The sequence below is a fragment of the Alosa pseudoharengus genome, unplaced genomic scaffold, assembly GCF_046254945.1.
Source record: "Alosa pseudoharengus isolate Yale_2024_CS ecotype anadromous, Long Island Sound unplaced genomic scaffold, YU_APseudo_1.1 YU_APseudo_1.1_scf_24, whole genome shotgun sequence".
Lineage (NCBI taxonomy): Eukaryota > Metazoa > Chordata > Actinopteri > Clupeiformes > Clupeidae > Alosa > Alosa pseudoharengus.
The window spans coordinates 28,456,640-28,478,792 of NW_027468689.1; the positions used below are offsets into that span (position 1 = coordinate 28,456,640).

Sequence of the window (22,153 nt, forward strand, 5' to 3'; positions counted from 1 at the left end):
ACTGGGCTTTAGTCATGTTCAAGAACAAGTCTCCTCCAACTCATTTTAACAGCACTATTCCCCTTCCTGGCAAGTATAATTCAATTGAAGAATTTAATAACTGTGACTCTGGGAGGTCGGGCAGATAAGAGCAGAATTTATAGAAGCTCCAGTTCCATGATGCACATGCACTCCCCGACACACACACACACACACAAATCCAGAGAGATGAGTCAGCTCTTTATTTCATTGCAGCTGTAAATACAGTTGACGCAACACCCACAAAACATGAAGCCCTCAAACTTGGAGATGAACTGTACTTCAGACTCCAAAGGAGGTGGGTACTTTTCTTTTTCCCCCCATCCTTCCTTACACACATTTGCTTACTTTTATTTGTGTAGAACATCTACTTTAATATCTCCAAGTCATTTGTGTACAGCTAGTCATAAAAGGCTGTTTCAAGAGGCCACGTGTCCCAGGTTAAAGTAAATGTCTTGGATACTATCCGATGTGGAAGGAAAGACTTGGCTCTGAGACACGCTGACCAAATCATCTTCAGAAAAGTCAAGTGACGGCAAGAAGAAGAGAGAGATAGAAAACACAGTCAGGATAAGAGAAGAGGGGAAAGGAGAGAGGAGTATAATGAGAGAGAAAAACAAGAGTGGCAAGAGGAAAGAAAAATGGAAAAGAAAAGAGAAAGCAGAAGAGATAGACAGACAAGAAAAGACAGAATGAAGAGAAGCAGAAGAAAAGGGAGGGAGGAGAGGATGTCAGCAGCAGGAACACTGGAATAGAGGATAGAAGAGACAAGAGGAGGGTGAGATATGAGAGAGGAGCAAGAGGAGGGAGAGATATGAGAGAGGAGCAAGAGGAGGGGTGAGATATGAGAGAGTGAGAGAGGAGCAAGAGGAGGGGTGAGATATGAGAGAGGAGCAATGACTGAGCAGTTCTTATGAGAATGAGTGATGGCCATGTTTGACCCCTCCTTGAGAGCGCTCCTGATCAGATGATCCCTGCACTCATATCTTTGCTTTCTTCTCCTTCAGCAACTTCTTGCTCTCCTCCCTCCGCCGCTTGTTGACCGGGTTGCGCGGGTCGTAGATCTCGAAGGTGTCCTCGTCCTGCATGTTGGCGTCCTTTACCTTCCTGCTCTGCTCGTCAAACTGGAGCACGTGAGACAGCCTGCAACATGCGCACACACACACACACAGAAAGAGAGAGAGAAAGAGTGACAGCTCAGCAGATAGCATACATTGATCACTGACTAAGAAAGTTGGATATTTACAATACATAACTATAAGACCATGACTATTCTACCTTTGGTAGAACTTATACACTCCCATTGCTCCCCATCTCCATCACTCCATCACTAGGGCCAACGGCCCCCAAAACAGTCTCAAACTCTCACATTCATAGACAGTACTCCCGTGCAGTTTGACAAGAGGATACACACGTTACAATTACATATGCAGACACAGTAAAGTACCGAAAAAAAAGACCCATTGGGTAACGGTACCGAACACCAGGTTCCGATACCAGTGCCGATATCGGTCTGAATGTGAATGGTACCCAACCCTAGTACCTGTATGTGTATGTGACAGTAAATAGGTACACAAACAGCTAGATGTGCTTAATCACACACCATTAGTAGGACATCATGACTCTCAAGCATGATGTCAAGCAAGACCATTAGGACGTATGTGGGCATACATTCAAGGACATAAAACATCCCGATACTTGATAACTGGGGCTGGGTGGAAGAGAGCGCGTTGTGAGTCTAATTAAACTATGTGACAAATTGTAAGTCAAAGGTTTGTTGGATCCGATTGATTTGGGGCGAAAAATCTGGTCAAAATCGCAGCGTCTGCTCCTTCTTCTGCTGTGAGCACCAAACACATGCCTCTCCGCCTCACGGCTCACGCCCCAGCACAGTGGGCCAGGGGGACATTCCAGTGATGGAAAATTTATTTCAGATTCATGTTTTCATTTCGTAACTGGCGGCGGAACAGTTTACAGCTGAACCCGGGCCTGGGCAAAATAAAAACAGACGAGGTGCTTGGGGTATTGAAACTAAATATTTTGCAAATTTTAAAAGTTTTCAAAGTCTGTAAAGAGTTTCATGCACTGTCACACGTACAGCCCTGAAATGATTGATAATTGAAACAATTCAGCAAACATTTTACACAAAGGGATTTATGGAGCTTGGGGCAGAGCTAAGGGTTCCCCTGGGGGACCTCTGGCCACGTTCAACGCGAATGAGGAGGCACACTCCAGAGAGAGACCTTCATCAACGCCTTCCAAAGCAACTAAAAATACGACTACAAACTAATATTAACCCAGTCTTTTTGGAAGGCTTTGGAATTCGGGGTTGAGGGTGGGGAAAATTAGCCAACAGTAACATGACGGGGAGGGTTGCTGGCAGAAGAATGTCACTGTTAGAACAGTGATGGTTGAAAGGGACCTGCGATGATGAAAGCATGAAAAGTGCGTCTCGGAAGAAGCCCTCACCTTCCTCTCCCACACTCTTGACCTACATTTCCCCCTTCAGCCCCCACCCATCCCTCCTTGCGCTCCCACCAAACTCTTGTAACTGACCAGAAATGGTGGGGGGAAAAACAGAGCCGGGGAAAATAAATAATCTGATAGGCCCCCGTCGGGTGGCCAGGTCCTGCTCAAACAGGGCAGGAGGGGGCCGAGAGGGAAGCACGCCTGAAGTGAGACCGTGGTGATAAAAATAAGACCGGGAGGGAGGGGGGGGAACTACATTTACATGCACACCCGCTCCACCGACAGAGCTCCACAGCTGTAAACACATCATTTATAAATCAAGTGGCCATGGACTCCCGCGAGACCCACTCGACAAATGACCAAGTTCAGCCTCTCAGACATTTATACTTACAGGCTGTTAGATATATCAATTAAAATGTCTTATTCATAACACTACCTCAAAACATCTACCTCATAACAGTCACTGGCCTCTTATCTTCAGACAAAACTCTCCAGATGACATGCGCTCATTTATTTTTAGTATAATCAATTCTGTCTACTTGAAAGCCGTTTACCTCAAAGCTGTACTGTCAGCTGGCATCTCAAATGGAAATTCTACCCTGGTCTGCAGCGGGCTAAAATACACAGTAATGTGACAAGCGGTGGGCAAATCTCTGAAATCCTGGAGAGCACGCAGGGCTCTGCACCAGCCGAGTGAACTCTGTGGCATAGTGCTGCTCCCTTTCCCCAAACTTTGTTTTGTCTGGTTTACAGGCATGTTTTGTCCATTGCTTTGTCTACATTGTGCCAACAGTATATTGCTCCTCATGGCTTTCAGAGGCAGGTACAGTGCATGGGTTGTTTTATTTAACTGCATAACCATCAGTTCCGTGGTTTAGAGTACCATTTCAATGGCAAAACCGCACCAAGATTTAGAGTCCAATAACAATAGGCCAGGGGCTTTCTGCTTTTTACTGTTTGTTCAGCATATCTTAACAGATCTAAACACCAGATCTGGACTATTTCTGCTCTGCATGCCCAGTGTATGAAGTTGGTAGATGATAAAATATCCATTTTGTGCCCCATTATCTTTGCACTGATCTGCCATTAAGCTCATGAATGCCTAATGTTTGGTTGGGAATGCTTTTGTTATAAGGGTGTGTGTCTAGGAAGGAGAGTGAGTGCATGTTTATGTCTAGCGGGTGTGCAAGTCTGTATGACTGCAATTGTGAGTATGTCTCAATGTGTGTTTGTATTTATGTAAAAATGTGTGTTGAGGAGTGTGTGTTGATAAGTGTGTGTGCCTGTGTGTATTTGAGAGTGTGAGAGAATGTAAGTATATTTGTTTTTGTGTATGTCTGTAGAGTGAGTGAGTCAGTGTGCATGTGGATATGTGTGTGTGTATCTGTATGTGTGTGTGTGTGTATCTGTGTGTCTCTCTGAGAGTGTTTGTGGATATGTGTGTGTGTGTGTCTGTGAATGAATGTGAGAAAGTGCATGTCTCTCTCTGTGTGGATAAGTTTATGTGTGTGTGTGTGTGTGTGTGTGTGTGTGTGTGTGTGTGTGTGTGTGTGTGTGTGTGTGTGTGTCCGTGTGTAGGGATATCTATGAGTGTGTGCAAAGCTCAGTGGGCCTGGCTGCAGGCCATTCAGAATGCAGTGGCTATGCTGTGGCAAACCGGTGGGCAGCCGTTCCGTGCGAGCGATCTCGCCGATCTCCCTCCATCGCGGTGATGACAGCCCACCGGCCCAACTGCCCCCCTCCCATCCAAGAACTGCCCCCGTCCACCCTGGTCCCCCTCCACCCGTGCTAGAAGCCCAGCGCTGGACGAGCCCTTATCAAAATGGGTTTTTCCTCCGCCAGCTCGGTCCCCGCGATGAAGGCCTAAGGAGACTTTCCTGGATTTATTTTTCTTCTGAAGAGGGAAGTCAGCGGGCGAGGAAGAGGAGGTGGGGATGGGGGGGGGTTGGTGAGAGAGCCAGAGGAAGGGTGGCGGGGCATTGTGTGTGTGTGTGTGTGTGTGTGTGGAGGGGGGTTAATGTGTGTGTGTGTATGTGTGTGTGAGGAGGGGAGGGGGGGTTGGTAGTGTGTGTGTGTGTGTGTGTGTGTGGAGGGAGGTAGCATGTGTGTGTGAGTGTGTGTGTTTGTGTGTGGGTAGTGTGTGTGTGTGTTGGGGGGGTTTGTAGACACAGACACAGATGGAATGCGTTCCGCTTCTGGCCCAGACTTGACTCGCAGCGTCTGCCCTGTTGTAACCCCTGTTCTGTTCTGTTCCGCTGAGGCCCGCTGCAGCGCTGGTTCAGCTGGAGTGGCAAGAGCACCCTGCTGCCCGATTGCTCCTGGGATACTCTCTCTCTCTCTCTCTCTCTCTCTCTCTCCTCTTCCTCCTCTCCTCTCTAGCCCCCTCCCTCTTCCCCAATAAGAATCCTGTCTAATGTCGAGGGCACATCAAAGATGAAAAGTTTTGTCATTAAACCTCATATGAAGCACCAAACTGCCTGTTTTTCCACTGTTCCCCATACCTGGTTTTAATTTGGAAGTGTGCGTGTGCTTTTGTTTGGGTACAGTGGAGCTTCTCTTCAGCCAGCTCTGCCAAAGTTGACTGAACTGTGGTCATTTTCTTCTCAGTAGAGTGGAAATGGATTTGAATGTTTACATTTTTATGGCATTTCTGCAAATCAGGAGATGCCCGCAATAACAAACAAAAAGTGAAGAGGATTACACTTGATAATAGTTTTGGAAAAATAATACAATGGTCTCAAACTTCTCCAAGCACCTATCCATAAGCAATACCGCTTCAGCTACCAAAAGCAAGAAACCCCAAACAAAACAATGCAACGTCCAAATGTCAAAGGCTTGCTTTGGAATACATTTTCACACTCACACAATACAATGGCGTGCTGCGCTCTCTAGTAATACGTGTTTGGGTATGACTAAAGTAGACTACAGAAAACAAAACCATCCACAACACCAGCCTGGATTCTCATTGTGGATGGAACCCTGAAATTACAGTCCTTCCAGAGAAACAGTGTGGCTGTTCCTTCATAGTGAGCCCGGTTTCAACACGTTTCATGCATGAAGAAAAGAAAGGACAAAAACAAAGAAAGCAAATGAGGTTAAAATCCAGAAAGATGAAATGGCAGGAGGATGTTAACCAGACGCAGATCAGCACTGAGCCGCGGAGAGATTACGGGCTCTGGGGTGCAGACTTTACACAGTGCGAGATGTGTACAATGGACAGGAGCTACATACTGTACACTACATACACTCTCTGATACACACACATGCGCACACACACGCACACACGCACACACACACAAACACAAACACACGCACACACACACACACACACACACACACACACACAAACATGAGTGTTTGGACTATAGGCTAAGACACACTACTTCTGGGATGTATGTGATTTACAGCCCCCAGTTCCTGATTACATTATAATCATACCATGATCATACATACACAAACACTCGCTACCCCACACACACTCACTCACACAAACACAATCTCACAATCAATTCCCCAGTCTTGTGCTGTGTGTTCGCATTGCTCTGGTCTTGTCTCATGCATCTGTCCATCAGGGCTTGTTTGCGTGATCGTGAGAGCCTGAGGGAGTCACTCACCAGCCCTTGTCCTCCTCCTCTCCGAGCTGCTCCACCGGAGCCTCCTCCTCGGGCGTGTCAGTTATGGCACTCGACAGCTTGGACTTGAAGCGGTCCAGGAGAGCCAAAGTCTGCGCATGAGGAAAGAGGATATTCTTTACATATCTCTTCTGTTGTGTTCAGACTTTTTATTTGACTTCTGTACAAAAATGACTGGTCATATGAAATGAACGGGTGAGACTAGAGTACCGGTAAGTGTACAAAATTCCAGGCACATAAACGTCCAGGTACATACTTCTTGATGAAATGTATCAATGTTTTGCGCACACACCCACCCACCCACCCCTCTCCTTGTTAAACTCTGAAACAACAACTTGATAAAAAGATAAAAAAAATGATGACTGACTGACAGGAATATCATTAGTTCCCATTGGTTATGTTTTAACCTTTTGCCATTACAGCTGAGGCTGTCACAAAGAACATATCAGAATATGTATACACACATAGAGATGACTTTTGCCTAATATTCCAGACATGTTTTAGATTTTTTTTAAAAATACAGTTAAACCCAAAATTGTTCATACCCCTGGCAAATATCGATTTAATGTTGAGTTTTGTCTTGACCAATATGTTTATTTTGACTGAAAATGACACTGCCACATGCCAAAAGGTTAAGTATAAGTAAGTATATACTCTTTTGATCCTGTGAGGGAAATTTGGTCTCTGCATTTATCCCAATCCGTGAATTAGTGAAACACACTCAGCACACAGTGAACACACAGTGAGGTGAAGCACACACACTAATCCCGGCGCAGTGAGCTGCCTGCTACAACAGCGGCGATCGGGGAGCAGTGAGGGGTTAGGTGCCTTGCTCAAGGGCACTTCAGACGTGCGCTAACCAGTAGGCCACGACTGCCCTAAATCTAGTAGAAACATGGAATCAAAAACAAGAAGTATTTTCATCTATTTTTTAATCTTTATGAAAAATGTCCAAAATAATTCATACCCTTTTAAAATAATCAAACATCTTTATTTGCCATCACGGCACTCAAAATGGTCCTTATAATAGCTACAGAACCTCTCCATGTCTACAGAATGATTCTGGACTGCACCTTTTTAGGAGCAATCCAGGTTTTGAGACTGGATCGGTTCTTTGCCATCACTCTGGCCTTGTGCGCCCTTTTTTAATGGATTGAGGTCTGGACTCTGGGTCTTTGCCTGGATCACTCTAACATGTTGATATTGTTTCTTTTTCACCATTTATTTCCCACTTTGGCTGGATGTTTCATCACATATCATTGTCTTGTTTAAAGGACTGATGCTGCCTATGAGGCCAGTGTTCCCTACTCAGAGGTGTTCCTTCAGAATCTTGTAATTCTTTTTTCTCATTTAGTTTAAGAATGTTGCCAGGCCCCATGTCTGAAAAGCACCCAACACTAATACATTTCTACAGCTATTCTTCACTGTGGGTATGGCGGTTTGGTGGTTCATATTTTCATCCCATCCCAAAATGGACCACTTGGTAATCATGGATGCTGATCATGGATCACTCTTTTCCAAACATGCACAGCTCAGGTTTTGCTGGATTTTTTCATGGCCTGAGATTGGCATTAAAAAAAGAAGCATTAATTCCCAACAATGCCATGTCCATGTCAAGTGTGGGGATGAGAAAATTATTCTTTTGGGATGTTTTTCAACCAGTGGGGCCTGGTGACCTCCTCAAAGTAAATGGTACTAAAATAAGGGGCTACATTAAGATTTTGGAGGAAAAGATCAAGCAGTCTGCCAAGAGAACTGCCCCATTAGGTGGCATTGGACCATTAAACCACACAATGATCCCCAACAGACAGCCAAACAAGGCAAGAAATGGTTAACAGAGAACAATATCACCATTTTAAAGTGGCCCAGCCTGAGTCCAGACCTCAATCCATCAAAAAAGGAGCATAAGGCCAGAGTGATGGCAAATAACTGATCCAAAAGGAAAAAAGGTAGATTGTCCGCACACTTGCTCCAATCAGGAATTTTTATTGACTTATTCACCCGTGTGTAAAGTCAATAAAAATTCCTGATGGGAGCAAGTGTGCGGACAATCTACCTTTTTTCCTTTTGATAGCCTAGCACTTTTTGTCCAGCACCTGCCTTGGATGTGCGCACCAACAAACTACTTTTCAAATAACCGATCCAGCCTCAAAACCTGGATTGCTGCTAAAAACGTGCAGTCCAGAATGATTGTGGAGACATGGAGAGGCTTGGTAGCTATTATAAGAACCATTTTGAGTGCTGTAATGGCAAATAAACATGTTTCCATTGATTATTTAAAAAGGGTATGAATAATTTTGGACACGCCATTTTTCATAAAAATGTTAAAAAGATGAAAACACTTCTTGTTTTTGATTCCATGTGTTTACCACATTGTCATGCAACCTTTTGGCATGAGTAGGACATGTTTCCCGTCCCCTGTCCTCCAGGGCCATACCTGTGCCTCTCTGGTGGAGCCTTTCTTCAGTTTCTGTTTGCGCTGGTCTTCGTACTTCTTCTTGCTCTCCAGGTATTCAGCCACGGCACCACTGCTGGGCTTTTCCTCCTCAACTAAAGATAAAAAGGGAATAAATGAAGTTAAAGCAACACTATGCAACCGTTTGTCCACCTTTTTGAGGGATGCTTTTATCAGGCACCTAGTTTTGGCATCATCTTCAATTTCATTTTGATGGTGTATGGCCATGTGAGCAGACAAAGGGATTTAACCTGAGTAACAGATGCTCAAGATGGCATACTGCTAATTCATGAGAAGCTTAATAACTGTCATTATAGTGCACAGCTATTTACAACATGTGCCAGCTAAACTGAATTCACTGAATTTGAAAACAAACTGGACACAGATCATATAGTGAATATCACTATGAGTGAACAAGAACAAGTCCACCCAAAAGAAACATACAAGAATTCACCCTCACTGGACAAGCTCAATGGAGTCCCAACCATTAGGCCTCCAAGGGCAAGGTGGGGAGGAGTGGAGGGGAGAGGAGTGGAGTGGAGAGGAGTGGAGGGGAGAGGAGTGGAGAGAAGAGGAATGCCAGAGTGTCATCCAACTCCTCGGACCCATCTCAAGAGTTTTACATGGCCTTTATTTAGAAATGGAGGGACGTCTGAGGCCTGTGGCTAAACCTTGAAAGGGAATACCTTTTTTGGGACATAAAACCTCAGGGCATCAGGTTTTAAATGGGAAAACCAAATCCTTTAGTGGGAGAGACCAGAAAGCTCAGCATAATCCCTTTTGCTGTCATACAGGAGCAGTTTCAGAGCAGCAGCACACACTGGCAAAGGTGCACGTGCGCCTGAGGAGAGATCAGGAACCTATGCATAATGCTGGCGGGATTTTAAATATACACTAGCTACAGACTGCAATTACAAGGTCCAGGAGGACCAGCCTTCCCATGCTATGGTACCCCTCTCATTATCAATCGTGATATATGGAGACGCTGCACAACTTTTAATAAAAGTGTCTATGTAAACCACTGCTGAGAGTTCAAATCAGACATTGAAATGGTTGCTAATTGGAGGTGTGCTCATGAGGTTAGAAAATGCTAACATGGCCACATTTCCTGTGATTGTATGAGTTCACCATATCTGAGCGGTGGGTGTGGTGCTACATGTGTTTCTGAAGAGCTTCTGAACCGGCTACTGTTGCTTTCTAAAAACAAAATGCAGTAAGATTCTGTTGAGGTGTCACTTCTGTACACTTTTATACAGTATGTGGCTTGTTTGTAAAGGGATTTGGAGCTGAGAGACACAGGCAGAGAGAGAAAGAGAGAGAATGAGAGAGAGAAAGAGAGACATCCTGACAGTGTGTGTGTAAGTGTCTTTCTGAATGACTGCTTTTCACTATAATAAGCATGTTTGTGTGTCTGTGTCTATGGGTGTGCGTTTCAGTGTGTGTGTGTGTGTGTGTGTGTTTGTCTTCTGGTGGATGTAAATACCCCTGACTGACGAGCGGTGAGCAGCAGAGTAAGCTGGCTGGCTGGCACGGACTGTGTGATTCCCACACCCCTGTCCTGGTGACACGACCAGACAAACCCACTCAGGGCCAACAGAAGCTGAAGCACTAAAACAAACACTCCCACAGAGCCCTTTATTTAGCGGCTGTTTACAGGACTCTAAGAGCCTCTCTCCTGCACTCTCCCCCCTCTGCCTCATTCAACACTCTTTTCAATGGGGCTTTATCTTCTCTTCTCCTACTTGGCCAACACATGTAAATACTATAACAAGTCTTCTCCAAATGCATTCTCATTCATTGTTTGTAAATACTACAAGAACCCTTCTCGATATACCATAAGTAGTCCTTCTCAAAGGCCATAAGCTATGTTTGTTATGAGCTTAAAATGTTGAGGTCAGTGGGTTTTTGGTTTTGGAAGACACACTTCTTCAAAATGACATACACCTGAGAACAGGTTGACAATAGCTCCCCTGTTGTTCACGATGAAGATGATGGAGAGAAGTAAACAAATACAAAACAAATGGGCTGAGACAGAGGAACCTGTGTAACGTGCACAATAACATCAGGAACACTGTTTGTTTAACAAGCATTTAGAGTTTATCATTGTAAGGCCACAGACATTTTCATTTTTTGACAGCAAATATCAACTTTTTTTTTTGGGGGGGGGGGGGGTTGTTGTTTGGGTTAAGCTTTTTTAAAAAGCTTAGTTTGCATGTAAGGCACCTGCTCATCGAGTGAAAACAAGCCTTGTGACATCATTACACCTACTATGCCCCTGAGCATAACAAGGCTGCACTTGTGCCACAAACATGACATCACTGATGACATGGCTTGATGGATGCTGTCAGCTCATGAAAAATGCAACCGCTGCAGGATCCATTCAAACACCACCATGGCACACTTTCAAAAACAAGCCTTAGTCACACATTATTTTATCAATCATACAGAAAAGACAGTTAGGGGTGAGTTGGAATTAGTTGGAATGCTAATATGCTGACCTTACAGTCAACTAACTGAGATTGATCATTTCCCCCCAGCTTCACCTTGTTACTTATGTCTTGCAGACCAATAGCTTTCCATCAAAACGTCTTGTGTGAGTCAATCCGGGAGCACAAGCACTGACATAGGCAGAGTGTGGCTTACCCAAGCCAGCACTGCAGGCCAGTCATACCCTGCTAGTTCAACTGTATGGACGAAGTGATTATCGAGTATCACTTTGAGGCATGTGAACCAGAGTGAATGAGTCTGGGTAGAGAGACAGCACTCACACTACGCTGGCATAACAGCAGCTAGGAAGGCATCAGTATAAAAAGACATGTGAGTGACACAATAAGACTTTTCACAGTCATGCAGGATGGCAGTCCGATGAAAACAAACGCCTGTTTTGAGTGCGGTCAAAGTAGGACATGACTGATTATGAAAATACCCCTCCCAAAACACTCACACATACACACACACACACACCTCTACTATGCCCCCAGGTGTGGGGAGTGGGGGGTGGCCGTGTGGGGTTGTAATTAGTCATTGTGCAGATAGCTCAGCCCTCTGAGCCCGGGGGTGGGGGCAGACCCCGGGGCTTTCACCACCACTTCCAAACAGGAAGTCTGCAGCTCTGGGGTGCCTAGCAATGCCCCGCACCGTGATTTATGAGTGGAGAGGAGGCAGCAGCAGGTTTCCTCCTTCAGCAGGGCCCACTCTCCTCTCCTCACCTCTCTTCACCTCTTCCCTCCTCTCTTCCCTTCACCTCTTCTCCTCTCTTCACTTCTTCCCTCCTCTCCTCTCTTCTCTTCACCTCTTCCCTCCTCTCTTCACCTCCCTTTCACTCCTCTTCAACTCTCTCCACTTCTCTTCACCTCTCTTCTCCCCTCCTCTCTTCACCTCTCCTCTCCTCTCTTCACCTATTCCTTCCTCTATTCACCTCCTTTCCACTCCTTTCTTCACCTCCTCTCCTCTCCTCACTCCTCTTCGCTCCACTTCTGGCTGGGAGGCCAGACTGGCAGGCTGTTGAGGGACGCTGTCCTGAGGGGGTGACCCCAGCGCTGGGCGAGGAGGCCAGCCTTCTCCAGCTGTTGTCGCCGTCCAGTGCTGAGCGATGGTAGCGAGCGAGCGAGCTAGTTAGCGGGGGGGACTGGAGATGCACTTCTCCCCGTTCTGGCCTGTCCCCCTGCAGGGGAGGAGGTGCTGAAGGTGGGGAGGCTGAATGAAGGCAACAAATCACACGCACCGTGTTGTGGCAACACGGGTTGTGAGCGACTACAGCACAGACACACGCACACCATCACTGCATCTTCCCTCTTAATCACCTCACCTTTTTTCCCTCTCCCTTATCTCTTCCTTCTCTCTCTCTCTCTCTCTCTCTTTCTCTCTCTCTCATCAAGTGTGGGAGAGGAGTGGGGAGTGCCTGAGCAAAGGGTGAGAGGCATCAAAGCCAAGGAGCTGTTCCCCATCGATCAACACAGGCGTCAGATGTGCTGCCCTACTGACACGCTGCTGACTCGATCCATCACGATGCGCCTGAGAGTGGCCAGGCAAACGAGTGAACGAGTGAACGAAAGAAAGAAAGAAAGGAGAGAGTGAATGAACGAGGGTGAAATGCCTGCTGGGATCCAGGAGTGGTAAATCAGCCTCGGAGCAGAGCACCTTCCCCTTCCCCTGCAGGAGAATGTGGGACACACGGGAAGGGCTCTGTGGACTCGGCGGCAAACGAGCCAAAGCAAACCCCAACGTGTGCTTACAAGACCCAAGGAAGCGAAAAATGTGTCCAAAAAAACAAAAGGTCCACTGAACCCATCCACGCACAAGAACATTTCCCTTATTTCTATTCAATCTCTTCATGCTAGGATCTTCACTCCAAATCAGCTGGCTTGAGGAAAAAACTCAGAAAGACCTCTGAGTGATTTAAACCTGCACATCATTTAATTGAAACTGATTATTTCAAAACTACATGCAAAGAATACCCCAATTTGGAAGGCCATTCAAAGTTGATTTACCAGGTGGACATACCATTAGGGTTAATTTATTGGTTGAACACAGTAGTCTGTTGATAGAACACTCATTTAGGATGAGGAAGTTCATCCTAAAAATGACTAACACAATGATCTTAAAAGTAGAGAGCATCCTTTCTAAAGGGCTCTTTGTCTAGTACCATCCAGCATTGTGATTTTCTTTTCTCCCCCTGAGGCAAAAAGCAGATCCTTAGCGGATGACTATTACAAAAAAAAGTCAAACCCTTCATCTACAAAAACATTCAATCACAAGTCAATGAACTTTTCAAATATAACTTCAGACCATCCGCACCCCCCCCCCCCCCCCCACCTCCATCGACTCCCATCGCCTGACTGACAAGGCGCCATTGAAATAAAACACCGCGAGCACTCGAGCGCAAACCTGTATAAATAACTCTGGCCTGGTGAGGAGGAAAGCTGCCACCTCATTCGGGGTGGGCAGCCCAGTCGGACCATGTTTTTAGCATGTCTCTCTTATTTTTGGCTCCGGCTGGGCAGGCCCATGCCAAGAAAGAGAAAACCAGACGAGACGAACATGCTATAATTTATGTCTTGAAAAGCTGAAGAGATGTCTGTCGAAGGGCATTACTCCGAAAAAAAGGTACAAATGTCTCTTTTAGCTCGCTGAAGGCCTGAAGTCAGAGCGGATGCTTGACAGTGCCTTCAAATGAGCTCCCTCATGCAGTGTGTGTTTGTTCTACATGTAGGATAAAGAGAGGTAGTGACACTGCAGGAGAGAGCTATATGCATAAACTACAGACTAAACTACCCACCTCTGTACATTAGCAGAGTATCTTAACTGTCCATCTCAGTGAGTGTTCGAGACTAAACTGTGTACTTAACACAATGTTAACACAGAGTACAATGAAAGTCTGTCAGTACATCTCTTATACAGACCTTTGTACTCACTAAGTACGTATATACAGTACTTGGAAATGACTTTAAGAAGAGCAGTAATTAAGGGGTTAGAAATGGTGCAGAATGCTTTAAAGTTGTGCTCTAAAACCAGGACTACATCTAAACAAGACACCACTGATTAGAATGGCAGCGGCTCTTTGCCTTGCTGACCTGAATTCGAATTCTCACATATTTTTAAATGTCTTTTTTATTCTGATTCATAGAAGTAAAGAACACTGTGTGTGTGTATATCAATAGTATTCTTGGAAAAGCTTGATGTGTCTTCTCTCTCTTTTTGTTATAAACCAGCATTTTTTCTCTCACTCGTCCACCAAAAGACTTTCCAAAACATTGAGCTTTGTAAACATACTAGCCAGTTTAAAAAACCTCCTCAATTCTACTTTGGCAGAATTTCTGGAAGATAAAAAAAGTAACCGGCCATTCTCTCCACAAGAATGCAAAGAATGTTGACTGTGTATTTTGGTGCGCAATCCACGAGAGAACTCTTTTCAGAAATAGCTCTAAAGCCAAAAAATGCACAAAAACGAGTAAAATATGGGACTATTAGCCTAATAAAAACGTCCTCCAGATTATAAAATTTGTATACTATTAATTTCCCACAGAACCTAAGTGTTTATTAATTCTCATCAAAATCAGGGTTGAGGAGGAAGAAGATACTCTCCTCAGCTCTCCAGTCTTAACCCTGATTGATCCTAATAAAGAGAAAGCATGATGAGGATATTAAAAAGTGGTGTGTGGCTCCGACCGCACGCCATAAAGAAAACACATCACCAGACTCATTTCTATGTCAGCTAAGAATGAGCGGAATGATCAGCTGACCATATTCCATCTTAAATGACATCCCCCATCCGCCACCAAGGCCCTCGCTGATATATAGGCAAATAACAGCGTCTGAGCGCGTCCTCGCAATCCTTCCCGGTCTTAAAGAGCAGGGCCACTGCGTCAACAAAATAATGAATTCCATGCTCTGCTTGTGCTAAGGGCGAAGGACTTGACCCCTCATGGACCTTCCATGGACCCTGAACATGACAGCAGTGATGTACAGCAGCTTCTCGGCGTAGCGGGGGCAAAGGTCAGCCACTGTGTGCAGGGGTCGGCCCTGCTGGGAGGAAAGTAGGGTAAAAACCTGGAAAGATCCATTTTCACAGAATCCTTTGAGACTTTGAATCTTTGAGCAGAGGCATGCACCAAATGTGTATATCATTGCTTATATAATGAAGTATCTATATATACTATACTATTCTGAAGTTCTTCCTCGGAGTCCACTTACTTGCCAGATCAAACATTCCCACCACCCTTCCGTCCCCACCTCCCCTTATCCAAATGGCATGCAGGAGGTGATGGTGGCATTAGTACTTCACACATACAACCACTCATGACATTACAGGACCTGAAATAAGAACTGCCCCCCCTCCTCGCCCCTTCCCTGCTCTCAGTGCTCTGCTCTCCTCTAGGCTGGACCCCCACCCCACCCCCGAACTGTTCCTCTTCCCCCTGAACACCTCGGCTCAGCACGGCAGGCGGGGGCTCCCCCCCCACCTCCCATCCCACAGGTTGCCACTGGGTAATGAGAGCAGGCTTCAAAGGGCCTGCTGCCCTCAGCTGAACCGACCCGGGCAGGACACACATTGAGGTCGAGTGAGCAGCACCTCCGTGGTGGGGAGTCAGCCTGCACTGCCACTGCTGCTGCTGCTGCCGCCCCACGCAACCCCCCGACAGACAGAGAGGAGACTGTGTCTGTCAGGCGGCGCGGGGCTTTGGTGTGGAAATCCTCTGGAAATCATATCCCCCAAAGACCCCTGAAGCAAGGGGCTGGAGGAGGCTGGAGGGGGGAGGGGGGTTGGAGGGAGAGGACCAGGGGCGACGCTGTTCAGACGGCTGCAGACATGCGGGAGTGGGAGGCCAGACCGGGGTGACTTTAAGGTCTCCTGCACACTGAACTCTAAGGTCACGATCATTTCTCAGCCGAATCCTCTCAGTGAACAGAGTAAAGGCTTCTCCCCTGGAGTGTTGTGTTGAGTGGAGAGTTGTTTACATGTATTCTGCTTCTCATTCTTCATTCTCTTAGACAGCGGTTACAATAATGAATCACTTCCATAACTTGGAAATAATAACTTGGAATACACTTCCTTAAAGTGTCATTCAGCAACCTCCATGGTAACCAAAAGAGAGTGCTCAAAATGATATGCTCTCTATCATTTGATAAAAGCGCTTTTGGGAAATGCACATCTGACCAGCTACTACACCCCAATGCATATACACTACCCATAGAGATGAGAGGGGCTTTATGTATGAATGGAGGTGCTTACTTTGTTCTTCCTCTTCCTTTGGTTGGGCACGCTCCTCTTTTCGTTGTTTGATGGCCTGAAGTTCTTTCTTCAGCTGCCGTGATTCCTTCCGTAGCTCATCGCTGTGGGAGAAGCACAACTAAGACTGGAGAAAACAGAAGTCAGAGTATACAGTAGGGAGGCCTTCTTAGTGAGCATGTTTAAGTTCTTTTAGTTCATGTGGTCTTTGTCCAAATGTGTCCAACAACACATGCAGAAAATGTTTTAGTTTTTGCATGTGCCTGAGTAATAGCATCTTATTTCTGTATTCTTATTGGCCCTCATTTATGAAACGAACGTAAAACCTAAAACTGGCGTACGCTCATTTCCACGCAAAGCATGTGGCATTTATGAATTTGAACGTGATCGGTGGATACGCTTGAATCTTACATCAAGTCTCAACTCGTGTACGCAAGTTTTTTAGGCGGCATAGCACAGTGCTGCAGCAAATCGGCAGAGGATTGGAAAGTTGAAGAGTTGAATTCATGGAATATCCTGCATATTTGTATTTGAACTCGACGGACAATGTGGTAGCCCTATCTAGCTTTCTAATATCTATAAGGGTTTGCAGGGACGTCACGTTCTGGCTGGTAACCATGGTAACCCAGCACGCGCGGCCATATTGGCGATACTCAGTGAATGAAGTACAATGGAGTATTATGCACTTTGGATATCTTACGTGATTGTAGCTATGTAACAGGAAAGCTCATGGCATAGGGCAGGACTTGGACCACAAGAAAAGGTGCGATATTTTGAGAAATTACGGTTTATTGGCATCGCAGATCCATAGGAGTTGGGTGAGGGAGACGAAGTACCAAGTTCAACCACAAGCGCCCCCCTTCCTATGATAACTTCTGGCATTATTATCCTTTCTCCCTGGTTTTTTAGTAACTTTTGGAAGTCGATACCTACACCAGATGTTTTTCTCAGTTTGACCTATTGGTACAACCTAAAACACGGCAATAATTAACCATTTTCCTTGACGATGTTAGGGATTTACTTCAGTGCATAATGCTTTCTAATGAGGCGAGTATCTCCAATATGGCGACGTCCAGATCTGATGACACGCCGTGCACAACCCTAATGGCTATCTCCAGGTCAGAAATGTTTCTCTTTTGTACGTATTATGTACCTTCATGTCGTAAATTCTAGCGGCGAGGCCTCTAAAATGAGTATGTATTAGGGTGTGATATCTAAATTACGCTTGTTTTCAGCCGCCACATTCTTACGCTAGAAATGGCGTAATACAAAGGTTTCATCAAACACATGTGAGCCTTGTCTTAAGATGATTCCTGCATACGTTTCTACACTTGGTTGATAAATGAGGGCCATAATGTGCATTTACCCAGCAGGAACTTCAAATGTTATGCTACAGTGAGGAGGCTACATTACATTATTAGCAGCCAGTAGGCTATACAGTGAAAATATGAACATGTGATTAAACATTCTCCAGCATCTCTGTTCCCTTCATCATGGTTACTGTCCAAAAGGTGTTCTCCCCAGATGTGTTTGTGATATTATGGTATGGATCTTGTTATTGCAGATGTACGGTGTTCTATAATGTGTCTGATAGAAGCATACTTTTCTATATGAACTCACTGACACAGCAGAAAAACCAACTCACATCACTATGAGCAAGAGACAAAATGCTGACTCCACATATATTCCCAAAATCTGCACCTCTTCACCTCGAGCATGTGTTTGGGTTTTTAGCCCTGTCCGTGGATTAAAACGCATTTCTGGACTGCTTCATCTGTGTCTGTCTAGTGTGAAGTGGAGAAAGAGGAGGTGAATGTAAAGCCGTGTTATTTATGAGGCCGGCCCTACCAGCTTAGCGCTGATGCACTTTCCAGTGGGGACCTGTCTGCTCCTCCTGTCTAGACACTGGGGAGAGATCTTCAAAACAGCCCCCTCACACACCCCCCACCCCATGGTTACTTTTAGAGGGGGGTTTAGTCTAAAGGACTTCAGATTCGGTAGTTATGATTAAAAAAAAAAACAGAAGCAGCAGACCAGAACTACAGGAAATAATGTTATAGCAATTATACACTATACTTTTGACCAACAGATCAATCATTAGGATATGTGAGATGTTAATTAGATACATGATCATTTGTAGTTCCTACAAAACATTTGTTAGTGTTTAGAGTCCACATAAAAAACCCATTTTTGTCTTAGCAACATCCCCTTCATTATAGTGTGCTGAATGTTTGCAGGAGTATTATACTCATTTAGTCTAAACATTGTAAACAAATAAATACATATTTCAATAGGTGCTGTTATGGTATACATTTCTTCGTGAGAATTGTCTCTAATCCTGAACGTATAATGCACCTTAGCTTATCCTTGGTATTTATTTCTGGCAAGACACTTGACTAATCTTACAGTACAGCTGGACAAACACTTCAGCTAGTGCTTGCTCAGACACTGTAGACTGACAACTCAAGTCCAAGCTGACCATCTGCACCCTCATGACTAGGGCTGGGCGATATGGCTGAAAACTGTATCACGATATAAATATTTCATATCGATTTATAAAAAAAATCTATTTCAGATAGGCCTAAGGACCAGAAGGGGAAAAAAAGTTCAATTTAAACACTTTTATTTTAAACTTAACCTTCCTCTAATTTTAATCACCACAGTTATCAATCAAAGCAAACAGGGAAAAGAAATAGCAACATAATCATGAAAAAAAACTCACATAAAATAAATGTGCACTTAAGTCTGAATGATAAGCAGCACTGGTTGAAGCCTGGAAATATTGTAAACAAAGTAGCTTAATTTGCTAGTTTATCATAGTCTACTGGTTAGACGGTTCAGTTTCCCCACGTGAATACTTTTTCTCCTTGGGACAGGCCCGTTGAGTCTTGGAAAATACTTTTCCATTTGCATCGCGTTGGGATTATTAGAATTTAGTAGTCAATTTGAATGCAAAAGTTTTGAACAAATTTGTGCAGCGTGCTAATGATGCTAACCGAATTTAATAGCAATTTAGCCAGTGTCTTGCACGATTGTGAATGTTTGGATTTCATGTGCATGCTGAGGAGGGATGCACCTGTTGAGAGGGAGAGACAGAGAGAGAGTGCACAGGGCAAGGACTCACTGAGAGTCTGTGTTGAGGTAGGCCTACTTCTATCGCCTACTCTGGTAGAGTTGCACATACTACAATGCAAGCTATATTTAGCCTATTTATTTATAGACAACGTAAGGCGGGAGGTGTGTGTTGCTTTTAATTATCGAATGTTCTATCGAACATATTTTTTTTATTGATATCGGTTACATGTCTTGCGATACATATCGCTATCGTTTTATCGCCCAGCCCTACTCATGACCCATCTGCAGGGGGCGATAGCGGAGGGCTGCGAGCCCAAGCCAGTCTAGTCCAGCTGGGAGTGAGGTCCTCTCTGTCTGGCACCTCTCCTGCCCCCCGGGGAGGGGGTGAGAGAAGTCACCGGAGGAAGTCTACACCCCCGAGGACAGACAAGACCTCATCAGCCTCGTCCTCCGCCTCTTCCTCTCTCTGTGTCCCCCCCCCCCTCCCACACACACACACACACACACACACACACACACACACACACACACACACACACACACACAACTCAACCCCTCTTCCTTTTAACATGACTGGGACTCAGCTGGCTCACGAGCCCTGGAGCAGGTATCTTCGCGTCGGGGGGAAAATCATAATATTTTCACAGGGTCTGCCGGCTCCTCTCCACTCCACTCCTCTCCACTCCACTCCACTCCACTGGCTCGCTCAGGGCCGCAGGTAGCGCTCGGGAGACTGGGCCCTGCGCCCAGACCATCCTCAGGCACTCGCTGGCCACAACAATGGCTGCTATTGTTCGCCACATCTGCTTCTGTGAGCCAGCGCGCACTCACTTGCTCTCGTTCTCTCTCCATTTCTTCTTTTTTTCATTCAGGCCTTTCTTTCTTGCTTTCTCTCTCATCATTCTGTCTCTCTCTCTCTCTCTCTCTCTCATTCAACCCCCCCATCTCTCTTTACTCATTGTCTCTCACTCCCACTTATTACTCATCTCACTATCTGTCTCTCTCTTTCCTTTCTCTTTCTTCCTTTCCTATCCCTGTCTCCCCCCCCCTCTCTCTCTCTTTCTCTCCCCCTCCTCTCTCTTTTTCTCTCTCCCCCTCTTCCTTTCTTCACTCTCTCTTCCTTTTCTCTCTCCCTCTTCCTTCTCTTTCCGTCTCTCTCTCTGCCTCCCTCCGTGCTAGCAGGCTGAGGCCTGGTGCTTGGGCCCCACATCCCTGTGTGGTGAGAGACTGAGGCGTCCCACGAAGCCCTCTGACCTCCCGGAGGCCTCGCTGAAAAACCCAGCGACTGTACGCTGCCTCAACCCACATCTTCATCTGGCTTCACCATACGACCACTGGGCCGAGCAAGCCAGCTGCCAGAGAATTCCATTTAGTTCGATTTTGCAATGTGCCGTACTCTCTGCAATTTTTATCTGTAGAAACACACACCACAGAAACTTTAACCACCCCCCACACACACAACCCTCAAAGAAACTAAATTGGAACTCATGGAGAGTGGCAATGGAGAACTCCCTAATGATGAGGACACCTCTGTTAGAGCAAGTCATGAACTTCAGAAACTAAAAGTCAGACCACATATTTGTTCCAACTATTCACTAAACTACATTCTAATTTACAAAACTCTTCATCAGTTTTCCCATTGACAAGAATGCAATGACTAACTTTAGCTTGGGTCACGTGTAAGACTAATGTACTAGGCTGTGATTAAGATGTCAAAGATCTTAACAGTGGTCGTCTAATTGGAAGGGACCCAACTGCATTCACAAAATATGACTTTATTCTAGCTTCTAACTTAGCCACTACTCACATAGGATTCCATTTTTTTTTTTAAAACCTGCGGGGGGCGCTGTGGCGCAGCAGGCTACAGCGCCCATACCATGTACGGATCCAAGTGCCCACGGGGACCCAGGTTCGAGTCCGACCTGCGGTCATGTCCCGATCCCACCCCATCTCTCTCTCCCATTCACTTCCTGTCTGTCTTCACTGTCCTATCATAATAAAGGCAAAAAGCCCAAAAAATATACTAAAAAAAAAAAAAAAAAAAAACCTGCAAAGTCAAAACCCCACTGCTGTTATGCTTTTTCTCCCAAAGATAGAGATGTTCCTTTTCAGATGATCTCTGTCTTCATCCAGGGAGATCAGCTTATTAGTGATTTCACCTGTGAAGAGTACTGGTAGAACCAATACATGGTGGGATGTTTCATTTCTGAACTCTTGAGTTTTACACCTCTGCATTAGAGTCCGTCTCAGCTGGGGAGCCCCAGTTCAGCTGGCAAATGGCTGTAGCTATGGCAACATCACAAACACGTTGCCCCCTCAAAGACCCCTCTCCCCGTGGAGTGTGTCATCTCTAGTTCCTAAGCAACCCCACTTTGACCTCTGTCACTATCTGATCGCTTTGAAAACACATCATTCCAAAAAACAACTTTATCCTTGCTCATTTCCTGAGGCGTCTAGTTCACCTGTGGAAATGGCCTATGGTAATGGAACTGGGAAATGAACAAGGGCTCGCCACTCTCTCCAGCAGGTTTGCGAGAGGTCCCTCAACCCTTTGACCAAGCCCTGCAGGGCACCTCTGCCGTGAGACGAGGCGATGGCACGCACAGGCCTATCAGGTTTATGGCCAGTAGTCATGTCTAATTGAACCACGCAATCCCGCCTGACACAATGTCAAGTTTGATTCATGTATCTGACAGGCATAACTAGGCAATGCACATAAAAGAAACGCTCTCTGCACAAAAGCATTCTTGAAAAACACACCGTGTCCCAGTCCGA

General features: G+C 45.5%; 1 protein-coding gene across 1 annotated transcript in view; it reads right to left on the reverse strand.

Annotated features, from left to right (window-relative positions):
- Positions 1-202: 202 nt before the first annotated feature.
- Positions 203-22,153, reverse strand: part of cwc27 (CWC27 spliceosome associated cyclophilin) — a 34,362-nt gene continuing 12,411 nt past the window's right edge. The window contains exons 11-14 of the mRNA XM_076303673.1: positions 16,307-16,407; positions 8,557-8,669; positions 6,102-6,211; positions 203-1,161 (exon numbers count right to left, since the gene is read on the reverse strand). Coding sequence (XP_076159788.1) covers positions 999-1,161; positions 6,102-6,211; positions 8,557-8,669; positions 16,307-16,407 — 487 coding nt within the window. The 3' untranslated portion in view covers positions 203-998. The remainder of the gene's footprint in view (positions 1,162-6,101; positions 6,212-8,556; positions 8,670-16,306; positions 16,408-22,153) is intronic.